The sequence below is a fragment of the Strongylocentrotus purpuratus genome, unplaced genomic scaffold (genome assembly GCF_000002235.5).
Source record: "Strongylocentrotus purpuratus isolate Spur 01 unplaced genomic scaffold, Spur_5.0 spur5_scaffold_15, whole genome shotgun sequence".
NCBI classification, from domain to species: Eukaryota; Metazoa; Echinodermata; class Echinoidea; order Camarodonta; family Strongylocentrotidae; genus Strongylocentrotus; species Strongylocentrotus purpuratus.
The window spans coordinates 3,516,341-3,540,410 of NW_022145600.1; the positions used below are offsets into that span (position 1 = coordinate 3,516,341).

General features: G+C 36.7%; 1 protein-coding gene across 2 annotated transcripts in view; it reads left to right on the forward strand.

Annotated features, from left to right (window-relative positions):
• Positions 1 to 23,647, forward strand: part of LOC115918215 (rhotekin-like) — a 37,942-nt gene extending 14,295 nt beyond the window's left edge. For both annotated transcript variants that reach the window (XM_030985381.1, XM_030985382.1), the window contains exons 2-12: positions 3,362 to 3,469; positions 8,432 to 8,723; positions 9,325 to 9,378; positions 14,534 to 14,654; positions 14,987 to 15,164; positions 15,915 to 16,029; positions 16,832 to 16,941; positions 17,989 to 18,117; positions 18,664 to 18,823; positions 19,460 to 19,573; positions 20,248 to 23,647. In XM_030985381.1, the coding sequence (XP_030841241.1) occupies positions 3,362 to 3,469; positions 8,432 to 8,723; positions 9,325 to 9,378; positions 14,534 to 14,654; positions 14,987 to 15,164; positions 15,915 to 16,029; positions 16,832 to 16,941; positions 17,989 to 18,117; positions 18,664 to 18,823; positions 19,460 to 19,573; positions 20,248 to 20,558 (1,692 nt within the window). In that variant the 3' untranslated portion in view covers positions 20,559 to 23,647. The remainder of the gene's footprint in view (positions 1 to 3,361; positions 3,470 to 8,431; positions 8,724 to 9,324; positions 9,379 to 14,533; positions 14,655 to 14,986; positions 15,165 to 15,914; positions 16,030 to 16,831; positions 16,942 to 17,988; positions 18,118 to 18,663; positions 18,824 to 19,459; positions 19,574 to 20,247) is intronic.
• The last annotated feature ends 423 nt before the right edge of the window (positions 23,648 to 24,070 follow it).

Here is a 24,070-nt window from a genome sequence, read left to right on the forward strand (position 1 = left end):
CAATATGACACCCCCAGGTGAGAGCCATTTTGAAGTACAGCTCGGTAAAGGAATTTATGCACTTCTTGTAGTTTTCTGAATTTTTCTACCAGATCACCCAGAGGGTTTGATTATGAAAGCACTTCTTCCACTCTGGGCACTCCATACTAACTCCATTGCTCTGATCATATAAGCAGGTGTAATTAACCATCCCTTCAGGGGCCAGAGTGCATTCACTTGGACCCCTGTCACACCGAACAAAACTGTCCCAGACTGAGGTTCTCCAACGACATGCCCTGGGCCTGGCTACAAATGTTTGATGGTCAATGGAGTATCAAAGTGTGAATGTCATACTGGCCAAGTTGTCAAGGTTGCTGGTTCAAAACAAATGTTGTGCTAAACAATGGTGTGGTGCATGGTCACACCAGCATCAAACAGTAAATTTGCCTGGCTCCAGTCAGTTGCTTGAATGGTTTTGCGGTGAACCTCATGCACAGGCTGTTGTTTAGAACCAGTAACCTCGATGGCAAGCGAATATATGACATTAGCTCCATGTTCTGATCTGACCAAACTTCATAGCTTAAGTTCTGGACCAAACTTTATACCTACATACATGTTTACAACAAGTAACTACAACGCGAACCCTTTCAAAATTAACTGCATGTACATGTATATACCGCTAATCGTAACCCTATTCTTTGACGAAAAAAGCCTGAAGTGAGGTCAACTTACTGAAACCTCTTTTTCAACCCTTTAATTTTTAAAGAAGCTTTTCCATAAATTTGACAGTTTTGACACCAATCCCAATCCCTTTTTTCCCTACCGCAACCCCACTGACCCAAGACATGTTTGGAGGGCAGCTTTCTATTTTTTTTTTTTTCTATTTTTGGTCACGGTGGCTTAAGATTGACGTAATCCGCACGCAGGTGAGGTGTCAAATTCTTAGCCGCAAGCTACCTGTGCATATACCTGGAGTATTTATACCTAGCCATTACATCTGACCCAATATCATGAAGTGGTCCCTGGTCACATCAGAAAATGGTCCACTATCTCTTGGCTTACAGGCCCACTGTACTACTTTTAGCTACTTGCTCCCTCTCTATATAAACAATGCCTAATCCGTGACCATTGGTCGCCCAAGATCCTCTTTTTCTTATGTTAATTGAGAGCTGAGTTGATGAGATAGCCACCTGTCAGTGACCTTCCTGGGTGGTCTAATCCCTCCTAGCCAAACTAGTACAGATGCCCTTTAAAAGTGATATCAGTTAACAAACTTCACTCTAGGGTTTCCCCGATAAGAAGAACCACTAGAAAGTGGCCCCAAATACCTGTGATTTTGGTGTAACAGGGGTCTTTTCTTTTTTGGAGGGGTGCGATGAGTCAGAAAGTGACACGCTCCGGGCAAACGACTATCATCTATAATTCCTTCTGGTCCAGTGAGTCATACCGGTGGAGTAGATTTCACCACCGTTTGACCACGCCGATTTCAATTTCCATCCTTGAGTGAACCTAACGGGTAATTATGGCGCAAGTGTCCACTTGTGTGAAGGTCATGCGATGCAATCAATGATTTGAGTGGAATTGATCCACAGAAGTGGATGGCAAAGCTCAATGAAGAAATTGGGAGGGGACTCGGTTGATGAATTACCTCATCTCATTTTCAGGTTATCATGGATTAATTTCTATATTTATAGGCATGTCCTCTGCAGGGTTCAGGGACATAATATTTTACCTTCACAATATGTAAGGTTGATCAACTCAAAAGAACATCATTTGTTGGATACTTTAACTCAGAGTTAGTGCCCTTCTTGATCCTAACCAATGACATGTTTTCTGTCAGTTGTTTGCCACTGTTTTCGTTGATATGTATATGTACTTCTTGCATAACCTGAACAATATCTGTAATTGTGCAGTGAAAAATGCTAGCATTTCACACAGAACATAAGCAAGAACAGAACAGTATCATCTACTGATAAGAACCTCATGTCAAATATAATAAAGAGTCTTTTGCTTTCGAGATGAAAATTAATTACTGAAGTTTATTAGATACATGTCTGCCACCTTACCTGTTATTGCAAGTATCTACTGAGCTCCTATTGACTAGACTTATTAAGAGTGATAAATTATATGTACAGTATGTACTTACCCTGAACATCATTCTATTATCACCAAGAACAGAAACAGAAACCTTGTTATTTCACCTATTTTCAAGAGGATAATAAATGTATGTGACATTGCATCAAAAATTAGCTGATTTCCTAATACTGGACTACTGGTACTAGAGCACACACAGGCCTAATATTCCTCCAATCAATGATGGTTTTAATGTGAAGGTACATAGATATACGTACATATATACATACATACTGTACATGTATATACAAGTAATTTGAAGGTACATACATGTAAGTTTGTTCATCCTGTTTCTTGTTATGAAGATGCTTAGAATGCAAGCAAGAACAATTCAGAGAAACTGATGGGTGGAAATTAATCTTAGCGACAGTTTGGTGAACAAATTCATAATGCAGATTCATACTAATAGTTCATTCTCATAGAAATCTGACAGATAGTTCAATAAAAAATTAAATTTTAGATGATTAGAAATATTAGTAATTTTGTATGAAAACTACAATGGATGAATATTCATGATACTGTTTCATCACCTGATACCTAGAAGGGCATTGATTCATGTATTTTACACTGAGTTAATGCCTTTCTGGCTCTAAATATATTTTTAGGACCAGCTGTAATCTTTTCTTTTGAAAAATAATAATAGTCACATTTGTACAGCGCTTAATACTACGTTTCAAAGCGCTTTACATTGTAATTATTATTACCCCAGTCATTGAATTCAATTTCTAAAGCCATTCCTCAGTAACAGATTATTCTGTTCAATATGATAGACAGGGATCATAAGGGGAGGATATTTGAAAGAGATTCATGATCTGAAGCAGATATCCACTCTACAGTGATATTACAATGTATATGGCGGACTGGCTTTTGAGGGAGATGTGACACTATATGACCTTACTGTAATCATAAGTTGAAGATGAGGGCAGTATGAATTATTTGGGGGCATCATGAATGATATAAGGGCATTTAAGTCTTTTGACATGCTCAAAAATGATTAGGCCAATGTCATTATTATTTATGATTTAAAATAAACTGTCTACAGTGTATATTATTATAATATCACTTACTGTATATCATGTCAGGCACAGGTAGACAGGCAAAATTCCTAGATCATCTAGATGTGAGATTAAAAGGGGATAGTTTTGTATTGCCTGCTGCCAAAGTACTTGTACGACACATGTCTATGCATTCTAGACCCTCACATGCAAAAACCCCTAATAAAAATCTTTTGTATCTATTTTGTAACTAGCTTGCCTCTATGGACGTTCGATCCAGCATAGCTCAGGATGGATCACGTTGGGATATCATTGAGGACCTGGATCTCTTCTACTTCAGACAGCTTGCTGTCAGTCTACAGGTAAGCTCAGGATTCATCCGTTGAGAGCCAGGGGGGAGGGGGGGGGGATGGGGGGGGAGGGGGAGGGGGGGGGGGGGGGGGATGGGGAGGGGGAGGGGGAGGCTCAAGCCTCTATGGACGTAAGATCCAGCATAGCTCAGGATGGATCACGTTGGGATATCATTGAGGACCTGGATCTCTTCTACTCAGACAACTCGCTGTCAGTCTACAGGTAAGCTCAGGGTTTCATCCGTTGAGAGCCAGGGGGGTAGGGGGAGGGGGCTCAAGCCTCTATGGACGTTCGATCCAGCATAGCTCAGGATGGATCACGTTGGGATATCATTGAGGACCTGGATTTTTTCTACTTCAGACAACTCGCTGTCAGTCTACAGGTAAGCTCTATAGGTCTGTCTTCATCAGCTCAAGATTGCCAAATAGCCCTCTATTTTAACTATCCCGCTATTTCAACTATCCCGATCGCAAATTATCCAGTTAATTTGCTCCTTCATCAGCCTAAAGTTGCAATTAGCGGGATATTTGGTTGAGATATAAATCATCCCAAAATATGTTGGGCTAGTTTGTAAAATATCCCGCTATTTGTCCGGTGCGTTTTCACCAGCCCGAAGATTCGCACTATATATAAATATCTCGAGCTAATTTCTTGAGGTCAAGGTTCAAGTTTTGAGGTCGAGTCTCAAGCTGATGAAGACGTGATTTGTAACTTCTGGATTATTTCCCAAATCAGAAATGGCGGGCTATTTGGCAATCTCGAGCTGATGAAGACATACTTAGTGTTTCATCTGTTGAGAGCCAGAGGGGATGGGCTCAAGCTCCCCTCCCCCCATTTCTTCATCTCTCCCTTATTTTCTTGATTAGGAATGGATTTAAGCAAAGCACATGCAGAAAATAAATGCAAGAACCTTGAGCCCCCTCCCCCAAGCCCACCTCCCTAATTATTCTAGAACAGTGCTGAAGCCTGAAGTATATGTACACATTATTTGGTAGCTGATGGAAGAAAAGATGATGGATTTGTGAAATTGAGGCATTTTCTTCTAATGGAGGATGACTGAGATAGGGAATGAAAGGAAGGAGGAAGATATACACAGTTATATAGAGAAATGAGAGGAAGGAAATAACACCTAAAAATTCTGCTTAAGAAAAATAAATAATAACATATGTGCTGATCTGACGGCAGTTTAGCTTTTGAAAGTTTAAACAAAATAGCTGAAGGGGGGGGGGGGGAATGTTAGTTACATTTTAGATAATTATTACCACTTCCATAGAAATTCATGAACCCACCCCTCCCCCTCCAAGAGAAGAACAAACCTCTGAGCACTTTTTTTTCTTCAAACTATCGTTGTTTCACTGTGATTGATGACTGAGAATGAAAATAAGTTGAGTACAATTTACTCTCTCTTTGTAGATTAAATGTACTCTGGAGTAAAGCCATTTTTCACTTGACTGACTTACAAAAGGCATTTTGAAATATAGATAATGCACCTATTCTGGAATTAAAAAAGGTAATTTACCTCAAACAAATTTGTTGAGCTTACAACTTTTAAAAGAAGCTTTGTCTGAAACCATTAGCTCTCTATTGAGAGTCTGTGTTCTTCCATGTGCAAGTGTAAAGAATACAATGATTGAGTTTCAATGTGGCATGTTGAAATGCCATTATCAAGGCACTGATGTGATTATTAGATCACCGCTTCTTACTTACTAGGCCTGTCTTCATCATCTCGAGATTGCCAAATAGCCCGCTATTTCTGATTTGGGAAATAATCCTGAAGAAACAAATCGCATCTTCACTAGCTCGAGATTTGACCTCGAAACTTGAAACTCGACCTTGAGAAATGAGCTCGAGATATTTTGCTCAGCGTTAGCGCGTATTGCGAATCTTTGGTCTAGTGAAGACGCACGGGACAAATAGCTGGATATTTTGCAAACTATCCCAAGATATCTTAGGATGACAATCCTGACCAAATATCCTTCTAATTGCTACTTCGGTCTGATGAGGACGCAAATTAGCTGGATAGTTTGCGATCGGGATAGTTCAAATAGCTGGATATTTGGCAATCTCGAGATAGTGAGGACGCGCCTACTGAAAAGGGTTTACAGAATCCTGCTGACAAGTCATTAAAAAGCCGCATGATTGATTGACTGTGAGAAGAAGTGTTTTACATTCATCAATCAACGAGTAAAATGAGGCCTCATTCACATTATCAAATTAAGAATGATTCAGAAGAAGTGGGAGTAAGTGCCGCTTATAATATGAGAAGAATGGGGTCCCATTCACTGTTTGATAAGTGAGAATGATTTAGAAGTTCAGTGGGAAGAAGTATTGTGCATTCATCAATCATTGAGTAAAATGAGGCCCCATTCACACTTAGAAATTCATGAGAAGACCCCTTTGAAAAAGATTCAGAAAAACTTTGGAATCAATGTTGTATATTCATGAACCAATAACCAGTGAGTAGAATGGAACCCCATTCACACTCAGAATTTGTTAGAGGGCTCCTTTGAAGAAGATTCAGGAAAACTTTGGAATCGATGTTGTATAAAATTCATTAACCAATAACCAGTGAGTAGAACGAAACCCCATTCCCACTCAGAATTTTGTAAGAGGGCTCCTATTAATCAGAACTGTTCAAATACAGTAAGTGTTGCTTGCACTCATCAGGCCCCATTCACATCTGAGAAATAAGAATGTATTAAAATCATGGTTTTGTGCGCCAAGGGAACCTTTTTCAGGCAGATGTGTTCACTAGGACTGTGCACTATACATGTACATATCCAAATTATTCTTACTGTTAGTTTATGTCAGAAGAAGAACTTCAGGAACAGTCATTGGATGGAATAAGGCCCCATTTACATTTATATTTGCAAATAATAGTACCCCTAGGTATAATAAAAATGCATGACGTGGGTGCCTGTCCATGTTGAACTCTTTAGATGAATTGTGGGAAAGCTATTAAAGGTACAGCATTGTATGGAAGAAAAAAATTGTGATTCAGAAACAGTTAGTATTATTGCATACATGTAATTGCCCAGTACCACACTAAAATTATGTTCTATTGGCAGAATTATCAAATTTACAAATACCAGTACTCAAAATAGCGGTTAAAATTATGGGCCTCCAATGTTTGTATTATATGTTTAACAGTATGCTTACTAAATTTTACCAAGTATTTGCCAAATCATAACAAATCTTTACCAATTTTTTCCCAAACTTTTACTAACATGCAAAATACAATTTGCATTGCTTGATATGCTAGCAATGATTACTTAAATGATTCCAAACCAAAATACTTATTTTAGAAGTAGAATTGAATCAAGCAATTCCAAGAAAGTGAGTCTACCCAATATCAATGTATTTTTTTATGAGATGCAAGCAGTCCCCTTAATGCCTAGCGCATTGCACGAAATGAAATGAAATTTTCAAGGCACCACCAAGATGTGACAAGAACCAATAATATGTTAGTGCCCTTGGATGTATGATTATGACCTGAGCTGTCTCCCATCTTCTCTCTCTCTTCATCTCTCTTTCTCTCTCTCTCTGTTCACATCTCTTGTTCAAATTGAAGTCAATTTGAAGAGCTCTGGGCACTGTCAGAAGCTGCATACATAAAAGGGTGCATTTTGTAAGAAATAATCTTAAATTTTTTATGAATATGCAGCCATTACCTCAAACATATTTAAAGGAGGATGCCTAGGCACACAGGTTGTTAAATGCACACTGTATATCAATTATAATATAAGATGCAGAGTTTGAACTATTTTGATTAAAGACTATTAAATTAATAAGCCTATTAAAGTAAAAAACATGTTTAGCATCCCTGTCTGCTCCCTTTTTAAAGGCCGCCTGCTTTTTTTCTTCTCTTTTTTTTAATGTAAAGACATGAAAAACATACTGCTAAAATGATCTTCATCTGAGAATTGCTGGCTTCTTCCTTTTATGATAGGTTACTTTACAGTTGATGCCAAAAATCTTTGTGACCTGAGCTATACGATCACGTTTTGATTGCACATGTCTATGGTTATTTTTTTAAATTACAATCCATGTCACAGACTGTCACGTAGCAAGGGCTGTGTAAATACAGTATGTACAGTATATGTTCCATAATAAAAGTCTGCCCAGAAAAAGGTCTCCTTAAGAAGCTTGGTACCATATGAAAGTCAAATTACAGATTTACATCAGCGTGTCCGTGGTTCCTGATGGCGGTTATTAAAAGTTTGATGAACACTGCCCAGTCAAGTTGATTACCCTTCTCAGTATCGAGGGTTGTCTTGTGTCACATTATGCAGCATGGATTGGGAGATTACAATGAGCTTTGAGTGAAGGTCTACATGTACAATGTATGTGGTTGGCATCACAGAATGATGGTCAATTCATGTGGTTTTGGTAGGAAGACTGTATTTCCCTTTTTTATTTAATACATTATTTCCTCCTGTTGCTCTGAAACTTCCTTATTAAAATCATTATAGATATTCTCTCTGACATTTCAAGATTCCTCTCTAATTCCCTTTTAACCATCTGTTCTCTTAATTTCCTGATTTGCTATAGATACAGAGTGTGCATAAAAATATTGCTATGCTGTAAATCAGTAGGGCATTCTGTAAAATTCAAGATACTCTGATTACTTTCAATATAAAAAGCTTTTCAGTCTACCGGTAGATAATATATTTTGGCCCTTTTCACCAGGTTCACAACATATTTTCATTTCTAGGGCCAAAAAAAAATGAAACAAAACCATATACAGGTACACACAGTTCTTTAATTTTCTACTGACAATTCAAACTTGTCAACTTCTGTTTTTATTCTTATCTTTCTTTTTATTTAGCCTTTATCTATGTTGGGGGTCATTTTTCTTTTTGCGGTACATGTACTTCATTTTGATGCAATTTTTGTTTGAAGAAAAAAAATTAAAGTTGTGTAGGTATTCAATTTTTTTTAAAAATGCATACATTTCTTGTTTATTTCAAAAGGACTATGACATGCAACAGAAGATCGACCTGGAGATCAAGATGAGAGAGGGCACGCGGAAGCTCCTCGTGGCTTGCAAGAGGGAAGCCCAGAGCCTGGAAGCAGCGAAAAACCTGCTCACATCCAACGTGCGCGTCCTCTCGTACATGTCAGAGCTCCAGCGACGCAAGACGGCAGAGTTCGCGGATCGGGCGGCGTCGCGGAAGATCAAGAGCGCCGGCAGTGATTCGGGCGTAGAAGCGGAAGCAGGAGGTGATGTGATTGAGCCGTGTAGAGCTACAGTGTGTGTCTCAGGTAAGGAATGGGAGAAGTAAAGAAAGATGATACAAGTCCAAAGATTGATAATGAGGTAGATTTTAATAGGAAAGTTCACTCTGATATAAAGTTAAGGGTAAATGGAGAGAAGATATGCGCAAGATACGTTACAGAATTGCCAATTTGTGTTTGATTGATTGCAACTTTGAAAATTAATAACTTTCTTTTTTTTAACCAGATTTTGCTCAAACTTTCACTGACCTTGTTTCTCTAAATTTTCTCTAAACTTAATATCAGGGTGGATTTCCCCTTTAATGATGTAAGCCAGTGTAGAATTACACAATTCATCCAAGAAAAGTTGGAAGAAGTAAATATATGTTGCAAGGACGATAAATCATGATCTTTTGAAGGTACTACAATATTTCTAACTTTACCGTAATTAACAGTGTATAAACCGCACCTTTTTGCCGCCAAAAAAACTCAAAGTCGTTTTTTTTTTTTTTTTTTTTTTTAAGTCTCGATTTATGCCCCTCCATCTGGTGCTATGCCTGGCAATGTCTCCCAGCTCTGTAATTGGTGTGTTGACTCACCACTCGGAAACTAAAACAACACTTATTTATGTTTTTTATTTTTATTTTAGATTTACGAATTCCCCTTATGTTGAGAGGCGTGGACCATATCAAGAACAAAGGAGGTAAAAATAATATCACTCTGTCCTTTTCTTCTGTATTCCCATATTTGTACAGACTTCATTCTAAACATTGTAAAGAGTCAAATTTGCTACTGTGTGTGGTGACATCCTTTGTATTAAGGCAACTTGCTGTGAGTGTCTGCCTTTTAGATACCCCTAATAGGTACTCTATATGTGGTGCTTTATAAAATAGCATTTAGTTTAGCTTCATATATATATATATATATATATGCCAATGGAATATGAAATTAACATGTTATGGGCTCTATAATTTCTACAAATTACAATATTTGTTGTTGTCTCGTGTTAATTCAAGGTTTTTGTTTGGTTGTGTTTACCAGTATTCTGTTTGATTATGTTTATTAATTTTGTAATAAGTACAGTGGACCAGAATATGCCCTAAATCAATTTAATGTTTCTTTAGGTTCTCTTCAGTTTAAAAGAACAAGTTAAACCATTCAGTGAACCCACTAAAGACTATGATACAAATATCATGTGCATGTACATCTACTACTGCTGATCTGTTACTATAGGCGTGTCTGCACTATCTCGAGATTGCCAAATATCCAGCTATTTTGAACTATCCCGATCGAAACTATCCAGCTATTTGCGTCTTCATTAGACCGAAGTGGCAAATTAGCTGGATAGTTGGTCGGGATAATATCCCAAGATATCTCGGACTAGTTTGCAAAATATCCTTCTATTTCCGAACTAGCGGGATAGTTTGCGACCGTCTTCATTAGACCGAAGTACGGAGTCAATTATCCCGATCCCATCATGCACAACGATTTCCGGTTCGCACATGCGATCTATACCGCTCAGCGCTGACCTCGCAACCACTGACCTCGAGTAAACACGGAAAACCGCAGACTAGACCGAGATATCTTGGGATATTATCCCGACCAACTATCCAGCTAATTTGCTACTTCGGTCTAATGAAGACGCAAATAAGCTGGATAGTTTGCGATCGGGATAATTCAAATAGCTGGATATTTGGCAATCTCGAGATAGTGCAGACACGCCTTATGTCTTGGTTACCCAGGGTAGCTTCATCAGTACTTACTATTAATACTATTCTCCCCGAGGGCCCTGCAGTAATATTATTACCCTGGCTTCAGCTTGGCTTTTATGACACTGCTCAAGCGTCAAGCAGCCTTTTCACACACAGCTAAAATTCATCGTATCTAGAGATGATTAGAATCACTCAACAGTTTTAAACATGTTTATAGACAAAATTTCCCAGTGTGAACATCGTTTATACGATGTTGGGATAGATACGAAGTCGCGATCCATACGCCCCTAAAAGCAGGCTGCAGATACGAAGTTCGTATCTAGAGAGCTTGACATTTTGTGTGTGAAAGGAAATTCGTGTTTAAACGTGTTTAAACTGGATGGAGCGTGCGCTTTGATTGACATGACATGACATGACCTTCAATGCGCAATGGCACTACTGCGCATTTTACGAGCAGTAGTTAATCACGAAACTATTAACGATCGCAACGAAATTTCTGTGTGTAAAAAGGCTCGTGATTAGTTTAAACACGTTCGAAACACGTTTATACTAGTCATGTTTATAGAATTTTAGCTGTGTGTGAAAAGGCTGAAGGATGAAACTCATTTGAAATGCGTGTTCAATGAAATAAAGCAGTCTCTAACAAGTTGAACTATTTGATTTCATTTTAAAAAAAGTCTCACTTCTCCCCATCTCTGGAAAATAAAACTTGAAATTGCCCTGAGAAGAAAATCTTCGCTATTGAAATTAATCAAGTGTTCTCATGGGCGAAAGAAAAGAAAAAGGAAAAGAAGGCAATTTGTGATTCAGCTAACATGACTGATGATAATCACCATGCCGTCACTCACAAAGAAGAAGCCACATAATGCTGCCCTCCCTCCCCCATCCCCCCCCCCCCCGCCCCTCCCCGCCCCTCATGGGCCCCACCCCCACAATACATCACATCTTTTCCACACCTCATTTAAGAAGATTCATGCCCAGGCTCATTGTACCCCTGTCATAGAAGATTTCCCCTTTCTTTCACCCCTGTAATGGCTTCATGCGTACCCCACAATGGATTTAACCACAATGGTTTAAAGAAGTGCTTTTTATTGTATAAAGTGCAATGTGATTTGGATATTGAATGCCTCTAGCAACACCTCTTCAATTCAAACTGGGACTGTCAATTTGTAAGATTGTATTTTATTAAGATTATTTTTCTGAAATTTTTCCATTTGTAAGTTTCTCAATAATCTGCATTGCGTGTGTGACAGTGGCAATAAGATCTGTTCAGTATTTCAAACATTTGTGAACCCTAAAAAGTGGGGAGTACAAGGCCTAGTTAGGAGACATATTGTTTTTTTGTACTAAATTATTAAATCACTCCATATAAATCTTTAAAGACAGTATTAAAAGCACAAACATTATTGTTTATACATGTACATGTATTCTAACAATGCAGCTGCTGAGCATTCTTTATGTATATATATATATATATATATATATATAAAACCCTACATGGTACATTAAGTGGACATCATAAAAATCCTAACCCTAACCCTAACCCTAACCCTAACCCTAAAACCTAACCCTAAACCTAACCCTAACCCTAACCCTAATGTCTACTTAATGACTCATTTTTTTCACTCCCAATGTCCTTTCAATGACGCCTTTAGTAAAATTACATATATAGAGAGAGATATATAACAAAATTGGGCCTTCCACGAGAAATAAAACGTAAAAAACGTTAAGAGGACACCAAATTGTCCTCCTAATCACAATGTCTACTTAATGACTCATTTTTCACTCCAAATGTCCCTCTAATGATGCCTTTAGTAATATATATATATATATATATATATTTATATACACCAGACAGACGGACAGACAATATGACATTTCACACCCCATCTCCTTAATTAGAAAAATGATGGGTACCAATAACACTATTAGAACCATTGGCAATTTTCAAGCATGGAAGCTTACAATTTTTTTATAATGAGTTTATAACTGCAGCTGCTGAACAGTCTCTTTAAATATGCCAGACAGGCAATGTGACATTTCACACCCTATCTCCTTGATTAGAAAAATGATGGATACCTTTTCCTAACACCACCAGAACCATTAGCAATTCTAAAGCATGAAAGCTTGCAAACTTCTCCTTTTTTAATGAGTATATAACTGCAGCTGCTGAACACTCCCTTTAAATATGCCAGACAGACAATGTGACATTTCACACGCTTTCGCCTTAATGAGGGAAAATCATGGGTAACTTCTCCCTACACCATTGGCAATTCTCAAGCATGAACGCGAGGACAGGTGGATAAGGTAAAGCTAAATTGATCTAACGATCGCTTCCTTTGTGTGTAATACCGATTCAAATCTGACAGCTACATGAATGCCTGCCTTACACGCACCCACGATTTGTGTTTGCTTAGTTAATGTTGCCCATTGACGTTTGTTTACCCTTGATTGTGTCGATGGAATGCTTTTTGACATCCAGTGAAATGTAATGTGGTTGAACATTGCATAGTATCACATATGAATACATTTGTTTGATTAAAAAAAAAGATCAAATTCCTCAAAATGATATGAGCTGTATTTCAACTACATTTCAGCAATTAGTAGGTGTGTATAATGTCACAGACCCTAGCTAGCTTGATGGGTTTTTTCTTTAAATTTGAGTATATAAATGTTAGGTATAAAATGTGTTCTGAGAGAGCCTGTTTTACATTAGTTTCTAGAGGTGTATGGATATAAATGATTCAAAATACATCCCCATATCTTGTTTTCGATGTCAAACACTCCTTCTTTCTTCATATGATTCTTATTTAGTTTGGTTCCCCAGCAATCTGTTATTTACTTTTTATAAAAGAGAGAGAGAGAGAGAGAAAAAAACAAAAAACAAGAAAGCCCTTCAAACAAGACAGATACCCAGCAAAACGGAGATGGCCCAAGACATCCTCATCATATATCATTCTGACACGTTTGTGTATTTTACTTTCTCTTAAGAGACAAATGACTTCCCCTACTCCCAGGGCATGTACTGCATCTCTAACGAGCTCTGATGAGCTGAAGATACATGTAAATCATAACAGAATAGCCATCATTGGCCCGTCCAAGCGCCCATTGCATAAACAGGAACACCCCATGATAAACGATATGCCCCTCTGCAGACGAAATCGTGACATATGCTACCGTTCTTTCCAATTTATGAAAGTAAACAAAGTTATTTGACCAGACACAGCTTGAGCGTGACTCAGTCAGGATAGGTTTCATCCTTAAATAATGAGCTTTATTGCCATGCCAACCAACACCTGCCTTGTTTATGACTGTTTCTAATGTTTATCTATGTTTCTAATGTTTCTCTATGTTAATTCTTTCTTTTTGCTTTTTTTCTCTCTCGATTAAAATACTGTGTACCTTTGGCTCTAATACATGTACATCCCCAAATCTTGTTTTTGATGTCGAACATTCTCCTCCTCTCTTTATATGATTCTTATTTATTTCTGTTCCTAATATGTTTCTACTCTTAATAAAAGAGAGAGAGAGAAAGAAAAAAGCTTTTTTCCAGTCAAAATATATTATTTTAGACAAAATAAAAATATCTACAGTTTATTTTGTCTTGTAAAAAAAACATGTTATTTTTTGGTAAATACATCTCAGTCTCTGTTTTTTGCACCATTTTTTTTCTTTTGGTCTTTCTCTCTAGTCTCTATACCCTTTGATTTTGATTTGATTTGATTTTGATTTGATTTATTTATTTTCCACTCAAAATATCCACAAATTAAATGACATATATAAACCATACAGTAATACAATATATAATAGAACAAATGAATTATATACAAGTAACGAAAAACTGACAAGTATGTTCGTAATCAAATAAGTTTACAAAGTACATTTATGTTTGAGAATTAAACAACATATTTTAAATTGCTTGATTTAACTTTTTCTTTTTCATACCTTTTTTTCTTTCTTTTCTTTTATATCTATCATTCTTTCTCTCTGTTAAAAAAACTTTTTTCCTATTTGAAGCATTCACAACCACTGTGGACTTTCTTTCGTAAAGCCTTGTTAAGAGTGCTGATCATTAAAACAAAACAAAATAGATACATGTTTGATAGTTCTCATCACCTCACTTTTTAATCGCTTATTTTCCTGCAGATCATCACAGGTATGCAGTCTTCTGCCTGCTGAAGATAGACACCCAAATCTATGCCACTCAACTGGTATCTAATATAGACAGGACAGCAACAGATGTCAACTTCAAAGATGTCATTGTCTTGTAAGTTTATGTTTATTAATCATATTCTATATTGAAGATATGAACTTATTCTTGGTATTTATACAAAATCAGTCCAATGTGTTATGATAACAAAAATACATAGAGTGAAGTATTCCCCCCCCAAAAAAAAGTATTTATCATCGACTGTTTATTGTCTCTTGTATTTGTATTTAAGAGCACTTAATCTGTTCTTGTTAAGCTCATGACTGTTCTAAAGTGATATGAAACAAATAATGCTTGCAAAATCTCATATTTCTCAATGTTGAATTTTCTTGTTTCTTTTTATTGACAAATAAATAAATTGGACTGTCATGTTTGATGTTGTTTTGCAGTGATAACGTGAAGCCAGATTTCACCTGTATCCTAGAAGTCTATTCATACAACCTTCACAATGACATGACGATAGCAAGCACACCACAGAAGATCAGACGCAAGTTGAGCGCCCTCTCTGCGTCAGTGGGACGGCGGGGAAGTCTAGGTCACCGAACACAGGTCAACTCAACCAGTGGGGTGAGTATGGGTGCAGGGGGGTGTTTCACAAAGATCCTAAGTTGAACTTATCTCTAAGGTGGACTTAAACATTATGGAGAGCCACTTGTAGCATTAAAATAAAATATATTAAAAAGCAAAAGTTCAAGTATTTTAGAATTTTTATAAGTGGCTTGATTGCTTGACTGGAGATGTGCAGGTCGTGGATTCAAGCCCGAGCATGGCATTGATCTTTCTTTACCACCCTTGTCAGAAGTAAAAGTAATGGGTACCTGACAGGCTAGCTAAAGCTGATGTATTACCTATCGTATATGGCCATCTGGAGGGCTACTGCATCATAAATAGGAGTGTTACATATGAAGACAGTGTCATTTTTAAAATTTAATTTAGGTGTTTTGGGAAGGTGTACAATTAACGTGAAATGCGTACATTGCTGATTTATCCACACATATTACTGATAAAATCAATAATCGTGGAAACATTTGCTTTCCTAGTCAACACCATAAAGTCGATTGGTAATGAGTCTGAGCTCTGATGATTGATTTGCCTGACTGCTAAGAAAGCATTTATTTGCTTGTTTCTTAGCAAATAGGGGACCTATGGCTTTGAGTCCTCTCCAAGGGACTTGGTAATGAGGATAGATGCCTTACCAAAGGTCACGAACTTGGGACCTCTTAAGTAAAATACCACTGCTCTACCACTAAGCCATTGCGCCTCCTCATTTATAAACTTGTCACCTTGATAACATCTGAATATTATTTGATCTTATAGTCCACTGAAGAAGAGCAGAATGAAGGGCCGAGGTACAGCTTAGTAGCCAGAGCTAGACTGAGGTTACAGCAAGTCAGTGATCAAGTTCAGACATTTGATCTCAACACAGAGAACGGTGAGTAATAATAATATTCTGCTTTTATACGATACCATATTTTATAACGATGTCTCTAAGCGCTTCTCAGATATATTATTACCCCGGTCATCGGATTCAGACTTCCTGCACACAATGCATGCACATTCTCCACTCCCTTGGTAGCATTCCAGCGAGGCGTCATTTTACAGACGCTCACAATGCTGAGCAAACTACATTAACTTTCGCATCCGACCGGGTACCCATTTAACACCTGGGTGGAGAGTGGCAAATGTAGATTAACGTCTTGCCAAAGGATGTTAGTGTTCGGCTGGGATTTGAACTCAGTACCTTGTGACCTGCATTTGGGTGAATTATCCACTAGACCACAGCACCTCTTTAAATCACTTTGGAACAACGGTTGATTGTTACCATTTTGTAACGCAGCATGATCATGAAAAAATGATTATTCAGCAGTTTACCTAGCGATATTTCATCAAAGAGAAGGGATTAAGGATTAGCCTGTCATTAAGGTGGCGTTGGGTTTAACATAATGGTTATGTTTAATGTCAGGGTTAGGGTAAGCTATTGTATATGGTCTAGGGTTGAAGTTAGATGTTCTAGTTGTGTTTGAAATTGAATGCACAGTAATTGTTCCTGAAAGGTATATATATTTATTTATTTCTTTTGGAGGGGGGGGGGTAATTATTCAGATACACAAGAAAGATAATTTAGTTGAAAAGCTTCTTCTGGATATCTTTATCTCCTGTAAATGACAACTCCTCATTACTTAATGACGTATGTGAAACAGCTTTATACAATAGATTTGTTTTCTGTTTTGTAGATGATAACACAGCACACCAGCTGCAGTTGTTTGGTAATATCTGTTGTCGACTAGCTGCTCAACCACTGTGCACGGTAGAGGAGAGCATGTCGGGGTACCTTTCCAGTCAGGTAAGACACTCTGCAACAGTTGTTTTTAAGATAAATTTCCTGATGTGAAAAGAACCTGTGGATTGCAAGCTCAGAAGAAAAAGAAGAAATTTATTCTGTGAGGAATGCTACTACCCTGTTAAATACAGTTTTATTTTGGTAACACACTTTTTCCATAAATTCTAACTAGAGTTAATTTCAGGTTTAGTATCTTATGTGTTCAGCCAATCATCTTTGACCAAAGATATGTATCGGTGTCATTCAGTGACACCGATAATTAAACAACAAAAAACACTTAAATTTATGGGATCGTTTTCTACCCTAATAGTTTTACAAAAAAAGTGAACAAAATTGTATTTTTTTTAAATCCCTTTGACTTTTACCATCCCATGTATTTTGCTTGTTTCGTCAAATGAACATCATTTCACAATCTTGGATGACACTAGAGATAGAGAAATGGCTCGTTCATTCAACCCTCTTGATTTAATTGTCCATTCTGGCTAAATCTTAACTGTAAATGTACTTCTCTTATTACTGGATAAGTTTCAAGGTAAACAGGTATCATAAAAACTTTGGTGTAGATTACAAGGTTCTCATCTTACATGCTAGAATGATCCTACAAATAGGACCTAAAGAAAACACTGAAGTGTTGCCAATTTTATATTAAGAATGCATTAATCTATTAAATTATCCTGTCGTTGATGTACTTCTCTCATTACAGGATGAGTTTCAAGGTAAACATATGTCAAACGGACTTTGGTATAGATTACAAGGCTCTCATCTTGCATACTAGAATGATCCTACAAATAGGACCCAAAGAAAACACAATTTAATATTAAGAATGGATTAATCTATTAAATTATCCTGTCGTTGATATACTTCAGGATGAGTTTCAAGATAAACATACAAACTTTGGTGTAGATTACAAGCCTCTCATCTTGCATACTAGAATGATCCTACATATACATGTAGGACCTAAAGAAAACACTAAAGTGTTGCCAATTTTTTTGTTAAGAATGCATTAATTTTTTAAAATATCCTGTTGTTGATGTACTTCTCTTATTACAGGATGAGTTCCAAGGTAAACCAGTATCAAACAGACTTTGGTGTAGATTACAAGGCTCTCATCTAATTTGCTGGGATGATCCTACGGAAGGAAATCTAGGGGAACCATCCATGACTCTACAACTCAGAAAGGTATGTAATCTCTGAAGATAAAATTCTGTTTCTCTTCCTGATGAATTGAATTCATTATTAACTTTTAAAGGCCATTTTGAGTTCTTGTAATGACAAAAAAACTTAGACTTCAATAAACTGGAGATTCCAACTAAATTTCATAGACAATAAATAAATTATTTTTGCGGAGCGGTTTGATAGGAAAAGTAAAAAGCTAAGGAATAAGCAAAGGAAGGTCAGAACATTCAGGTCAGTTGAGTAAATCGTCAACTGTGTTGGTATCAGTTACTTCTTTTTACATACATGTACGTATGCTTTTATAGGAAGAATTAGTATTTTCAATTTTGTTTTCTTTGTCCAAATAACCTATATGGTTTTATTTATCACATTAATTACTAGGACAGTATTTGTGATATTTTGTAGAGCGAGTGAATCCCAAATCAAACCTTGTTCTCATTCTGAAAGCATAATGAAGAAATAAGAATTTTAACAATATCACTGGTAAGCCCAGACACTGTAACCTCTAATAAAATTAAAGATAGAGACCTTGTTGTTGTTCTACTTCAGAACTCTTCAGCGGTCCGATCAACGTGCTGCACAGACCCACTGTCGTTTGTGATCGGCGGTTGCGGTGACAATCCTGACAGAAAACGTCCATTCATGGCAGAATCAGAAGAGGAGCTAGAAATGTGGCTAAAAGGGTTTGAGCAGCAACTAATCAACATTGGTAAGTCATTTCAGGAATGGGAAAGTCTTTTGGGAAAATAACATTTTCCTTTCGTTCTTTTTTTGTTCAAAGTGTTCTCAAAATAGGGAAATCTTTTCCGGAATGGAAGAATTCTTTGGAAAGCAGGAACTTCTTACAACTTATGACAAATTCTTAAAAGATTTAGGGTGTTTCTAATTCATGACTTGTTCCAAAATGTGTGGAACCTTATTTTGCTTGTTTAAAGTAAGTACGACTCGTAAAGGACCAATGCTTCTATCCATCTCAGAGATGTTGATGTGCCTTCTTTATAACTGATTAAAAAAGTAAGAACAGGTTCACTTTATATGCTTTGTCAATGGTTGAAGTTGAAGGTCTAATTGAATTGACTGATATGATAAGTATACACTGTTGTTATTGAGCCCAATTGACCTAAGAATTGAAACTTGTTTTCAGCATGTCTTTGTTATGAAGGAATTCACGCTATTTATTTATTTATTAATTAGTAACACAGCATACTGATGAGTCATCAAAATATATCATGAATGGGGTATCAGTTCACAGTATATTTTTGAAGATATTTTGCACCTCCTTAACTGTCATGTGTTGCATGATGTGTGCTTTGACTTATTGAATGTTTTTTCTTCTTCTCTGCAGAAACTTGGTCTGAGTGTTGTCACCAGAAGATGAAGATCTACTCCCCCTTCCCTGGCAGATCAGATCTGGTGCTAGCAGAGAGAAAGGGCTCCCTCTATGATGAATGTTCTTTAGGTAAGTTTAGAATTTACCCTAACTAGGGAGGGGGGGGGGGGGGGGGTGTTTCACAAAGACTAAGATCAACTTAAAGTTGGACTTAACTATGGCAGGCTGTTCATGCCACTGTTTGCTCTCACCATTTACTGGTATTGGTCTCTCAAGGGACTTACAAATCATGGTCACAAGTTTACAGAATTTACATTTTTAGATGATTCATTATTGAAGGAAAAAATATTATCTGAATATCATAATGGTGAGAGCAACCAGTGGCATTAAAAGCCTGCCATAGTTAAGTCCAACTTAAAGTCGATCTTAGTCTTTGTGAAACACCCCCAGTAATTATAACCCTAGTTACGTCGTAAGTAGTAGGCTAGTTTTTGTGACCATAGGTTTTATACGTGAGAAAGTTGATTTACACTTTTTTTCAGATGAAGAATTTAATGGGTCAATTTTTAACTCTCATTTGGAAGAATATTTCACTGATTGAAATGCTAAGAACTTGTGTTAACTTAAAGTGAAACACAAATACTTATATATTTAATTTGAATATGCCAATAACAATTGAATGCTTGTGATCACTGATACAGGTCACCCGATGGAAACTTTCACTTTTATAGCACAAATCTAAGCTAGAATAGTTATGATCGTTTATTCCAATTAGTATATGTTAACGTTTTTTTTCTTAACAGTATCGCCAGAGAGAGAAGAGTTCAATGATGAGAATGTCTTCCAAGGACCTCCGTCAGACAACCTGCGCAGTCGACGAAAGATGAGATCGCAGAGCATGGCAGCAGTACCCAGCACATCATCATCGTCATCAACGTCATCCTTATCATCGTCTCCCCTGCTTCCTTGGAAGAGACCGGTGGTGTTACCTGCAGCAGAATCATCCCCCTCGACATCGTCCCCGACGTCGTCAGCGATATCATCGTCATCAACTCAGTCACCACCTCTCTTCCCATTCGATAAGACCGTCCTTCAGAAAGAAACAACAGTATGAGGTTCAGAACCTTGACAGCTCTGCTCCAGTTATTACATAAGAAGTAAACATTATTGGGTGTTACTGTGTGAATACACCAGTTCGTAGGTAGCACACGGTTCAAATCGCCCCATATATCAACAGACCTTTCACACATGGAGATGTCCCACTTTTTGCATTTAAGGGTGCGTTCAAGCAATTTTTTAAAGCTAGCATCACAAACATGGATCACAAATCAAAACACCGTTACAAAACATGGTTACTAGCTGCGGGAAATCGTTCAAGTGATTTTACATGAACGTTACCACGTTACAAAACTCGTCTTTTTCAGCGTTTCATGTTTGCGTTATGAAACCTGTTTATTTTTACAACTGACGAAAAATTGCTTGAAATCGCTTGAAAGCAACCGTGTTTTAAACTGAACGTCTTTGCAACAGCGTTTCTAGGGTGAAAAAGTGTCGCTCGAACGCACCCATAGAATAATCACAATCAATGTGATGAAGGTGCTTCATGTATACCTTATGTTTGCCCTCTCCTCATCTCACCTCTCCTTTTCTAATCAATATATTCCAAAAGATGTTCAGAACCTACAGCTACACATACCATTATATGTATAATCATACAATCATACTCAGCAATAAGTAACTTATAACACACTAAAATATTTGAATATTTAAAAAATCATTCACTTTTATATTCTCTTCTTGCACACTTTGATCAAAATTTTGTAGAAAGAGTTTCATATATATTTATTTTTGAAATCATAGACACTGTATATTAATGGCACATATTATTTATGAGTTTATCTAGATCATGAGTTATCTTTATTCGATGATAACTTATCTTCATTTTATGATTGTTTTATATCTTCTTTTTCCCTGTATAACGCTTACATATACTATCAACTTTTCTGTTTGTCCTTATCTATTTCCGTAATTTTGTATCGTTGGTTTTCTTACATCATTTCTTTCTAAAAATGTATGAAATATTTATTTGTTAGTAATTGTTCTGCAGAGAGGCAAAACGGATTAATTCATATCATTTGACATAGAGTTGATGCTCTCCTCTCTCTCTCTCTCTCTCTCTCTCTCTCTCTCTCTCTCTCTCAACTATTTTCTTTCTCTTTTTCATAATTTGAGATCAAATCTTCCTTTTGTTTCATTGTAAGCTTGATGCCAGTCATGCAGCGATCTTCCAGTCAATTCCAAAAGACAGTTTGTTACTTGAGTGAAAATATGCCATTGTAGAAAAAGAAACAACATGAACAAGGATAACATTCCTTATTCAACCTATCACATTATTTTTATACTGGGCCTTGTAACATGAACGTAATCAACTGCAAATCAATTGAATCAGTATTATCTGTGTGATTAAACATATATCAGTGTAACACTTTGTTACCATGTATGCACTTCATTTTACAAATAGTAATTTGAAGTAAAAGTAAAAAGAATGTCGTCAAATAAGAGCTACTGATCAAAAATATGTTTTTTTAAAATGTCACAGCAGTTAATGATGATTTTACCGCTACATTCCTTTAAATTGTACAAAAGAAATGTTGTCTTTTTTTTTAGGGAAGCTAAAGTGATATTAAAAGGTGATCCCATTCCATACATCATTGTTCAATGTAAAGCAAGAAAGATATAATATGTATATTCATGATTATAGAAAAAGAATTAATATTTGAGTTGAATGTCGGACATGTACCTCCTTGTATATTGCACCCCTTCCCCTTTGGCTTTCCGTAAATTCAGATGTACTTACAAAATGCAAACATTTTGCTGCTTCCATATTTGTTTTCATTCCATATTCCATTTGATTTCTTCCAAATTCAGTTTGTATTTGCCTCAGCATCATTTTTTTCCAGCTATCTGGCTTCCATGAATGTTTATTGTTTTATAAATTGTTCATTCCCATCATATCTCATTAGGTTTATTCTATAATTTTTGTTATTACAATTTTAAAATTACCATTCATGCAGTTCTGAAACCCAATGTCATATTCTTCAGAGAGTATTCTGAAGGTTCGTTCAGATATGATGCAGTAAACCACCGCAAAACAGCTGCCACGTTTTTTAAACGTGTAAATGAATGGCAACTGCCTAGGTGCAACAAAGTTCCTGGGCATATTCACTGAGCTCTGTGTTGTAAGATACAGAAATGTGATGCCTATTGCACTTCGCGTCATTAAAATCCGCTGTGGTTTTGCCACATATCTGAACGTGGCTTAAGCCCCTCTGCACTAGTTTGGCCAGGAGGGACTAGACCTCCCTGCATGGTCACTTACAGGTGGTTATCTCATCAAATCAGCTCTCAATTAACATAAGAAAAAGGGGACCATGGGGAATCAATGATCACTGATTGGGCATCCTTTGCTTTATAGAGGGTGCAGGTAGCTATAAGTAGTGCAGTGGGGCTTTAAGTGTAATTTATTTGGTTGGAATATGCAGAGTAACATGTATAGAAGATATGTACAGTACCGTTTATGGATTTGAAATAGAAACTGAAATAGAAAAATCATGACAAGGATTTTTGTTCACAGGATACCTACTAGAAGAGTTTTTCCATTTTCCTTGTTTTTGTTCTGTTTATACCAGGGTTATTGAATGATTTGCAGGGTTCTGATGTGCTACTTTCAGATCATTTTTTGCACCACAGCATTTTGAAGAAGTGTGCTTGTGTTTAGAATAAGATAAATATTAAAAGTATTACACAGTAATAAGAAGACAAATGTCTTTTGTTATCCAGAACAAATTACAGCAATATTAGAAGTTTAGAAGTTCTACTTCTTTCGGGGATATGTTTTGCTGAGACTAGACCCTATGTGCGACTTCATCATTCCCTCTCTTGTCTTCAAGCAAGTCAAAAGTCAGAAGATTTTTTTTTTTTTTTTTTAATTTTCCAAGCAAATTAATTTTTCTGTCCATCATTCATGAGAGTGAAACCTGGTTCTAAGGAAATTGTTTTAACAAAGCCTCATTTTCGCAAAATCATGTTGCTGAACCCAGTTCTTTGTTGACCTGTTATAACGAGATTTCAATAAGAGAGGACAATTTTCTTTGGGCCAAATGGTCTTTTGTTTAAAGAGGTTCCACTGTATTTCATTAGACATCCTTTCTTTTTTTTAATCAACTTCTATCATATTGGTTTGTATGATGTCTTTTCAACATTTTCTCTTTTGTATAATTATGTCATTGAATATTAAGAATTGTATGAAAAGCATTAATTAATATGGCATGCATTCCAGAAATCAGAAGTTGAGCATGCACTTTTACTCAGCTTTTATTTTATGCTTCTCGCAATCAATGTCAGCATTATGATGAAAATTCACTTTGCCATTCCTTAAAGGGACTTTGTAACATTGTTCAGATGAGAGATAGTGGTGCTAAGGTAGTGACTTCAATGCTAGATGTACAATTAAAGATAATCTGAAAATTTGAGTGAAAACGGATCATTATTCATGGTACAAATTGGGAAAAACTGATCTGATCGATTCCTTAATTCTCCCAACTATATTATTCTACTTCTATTCTG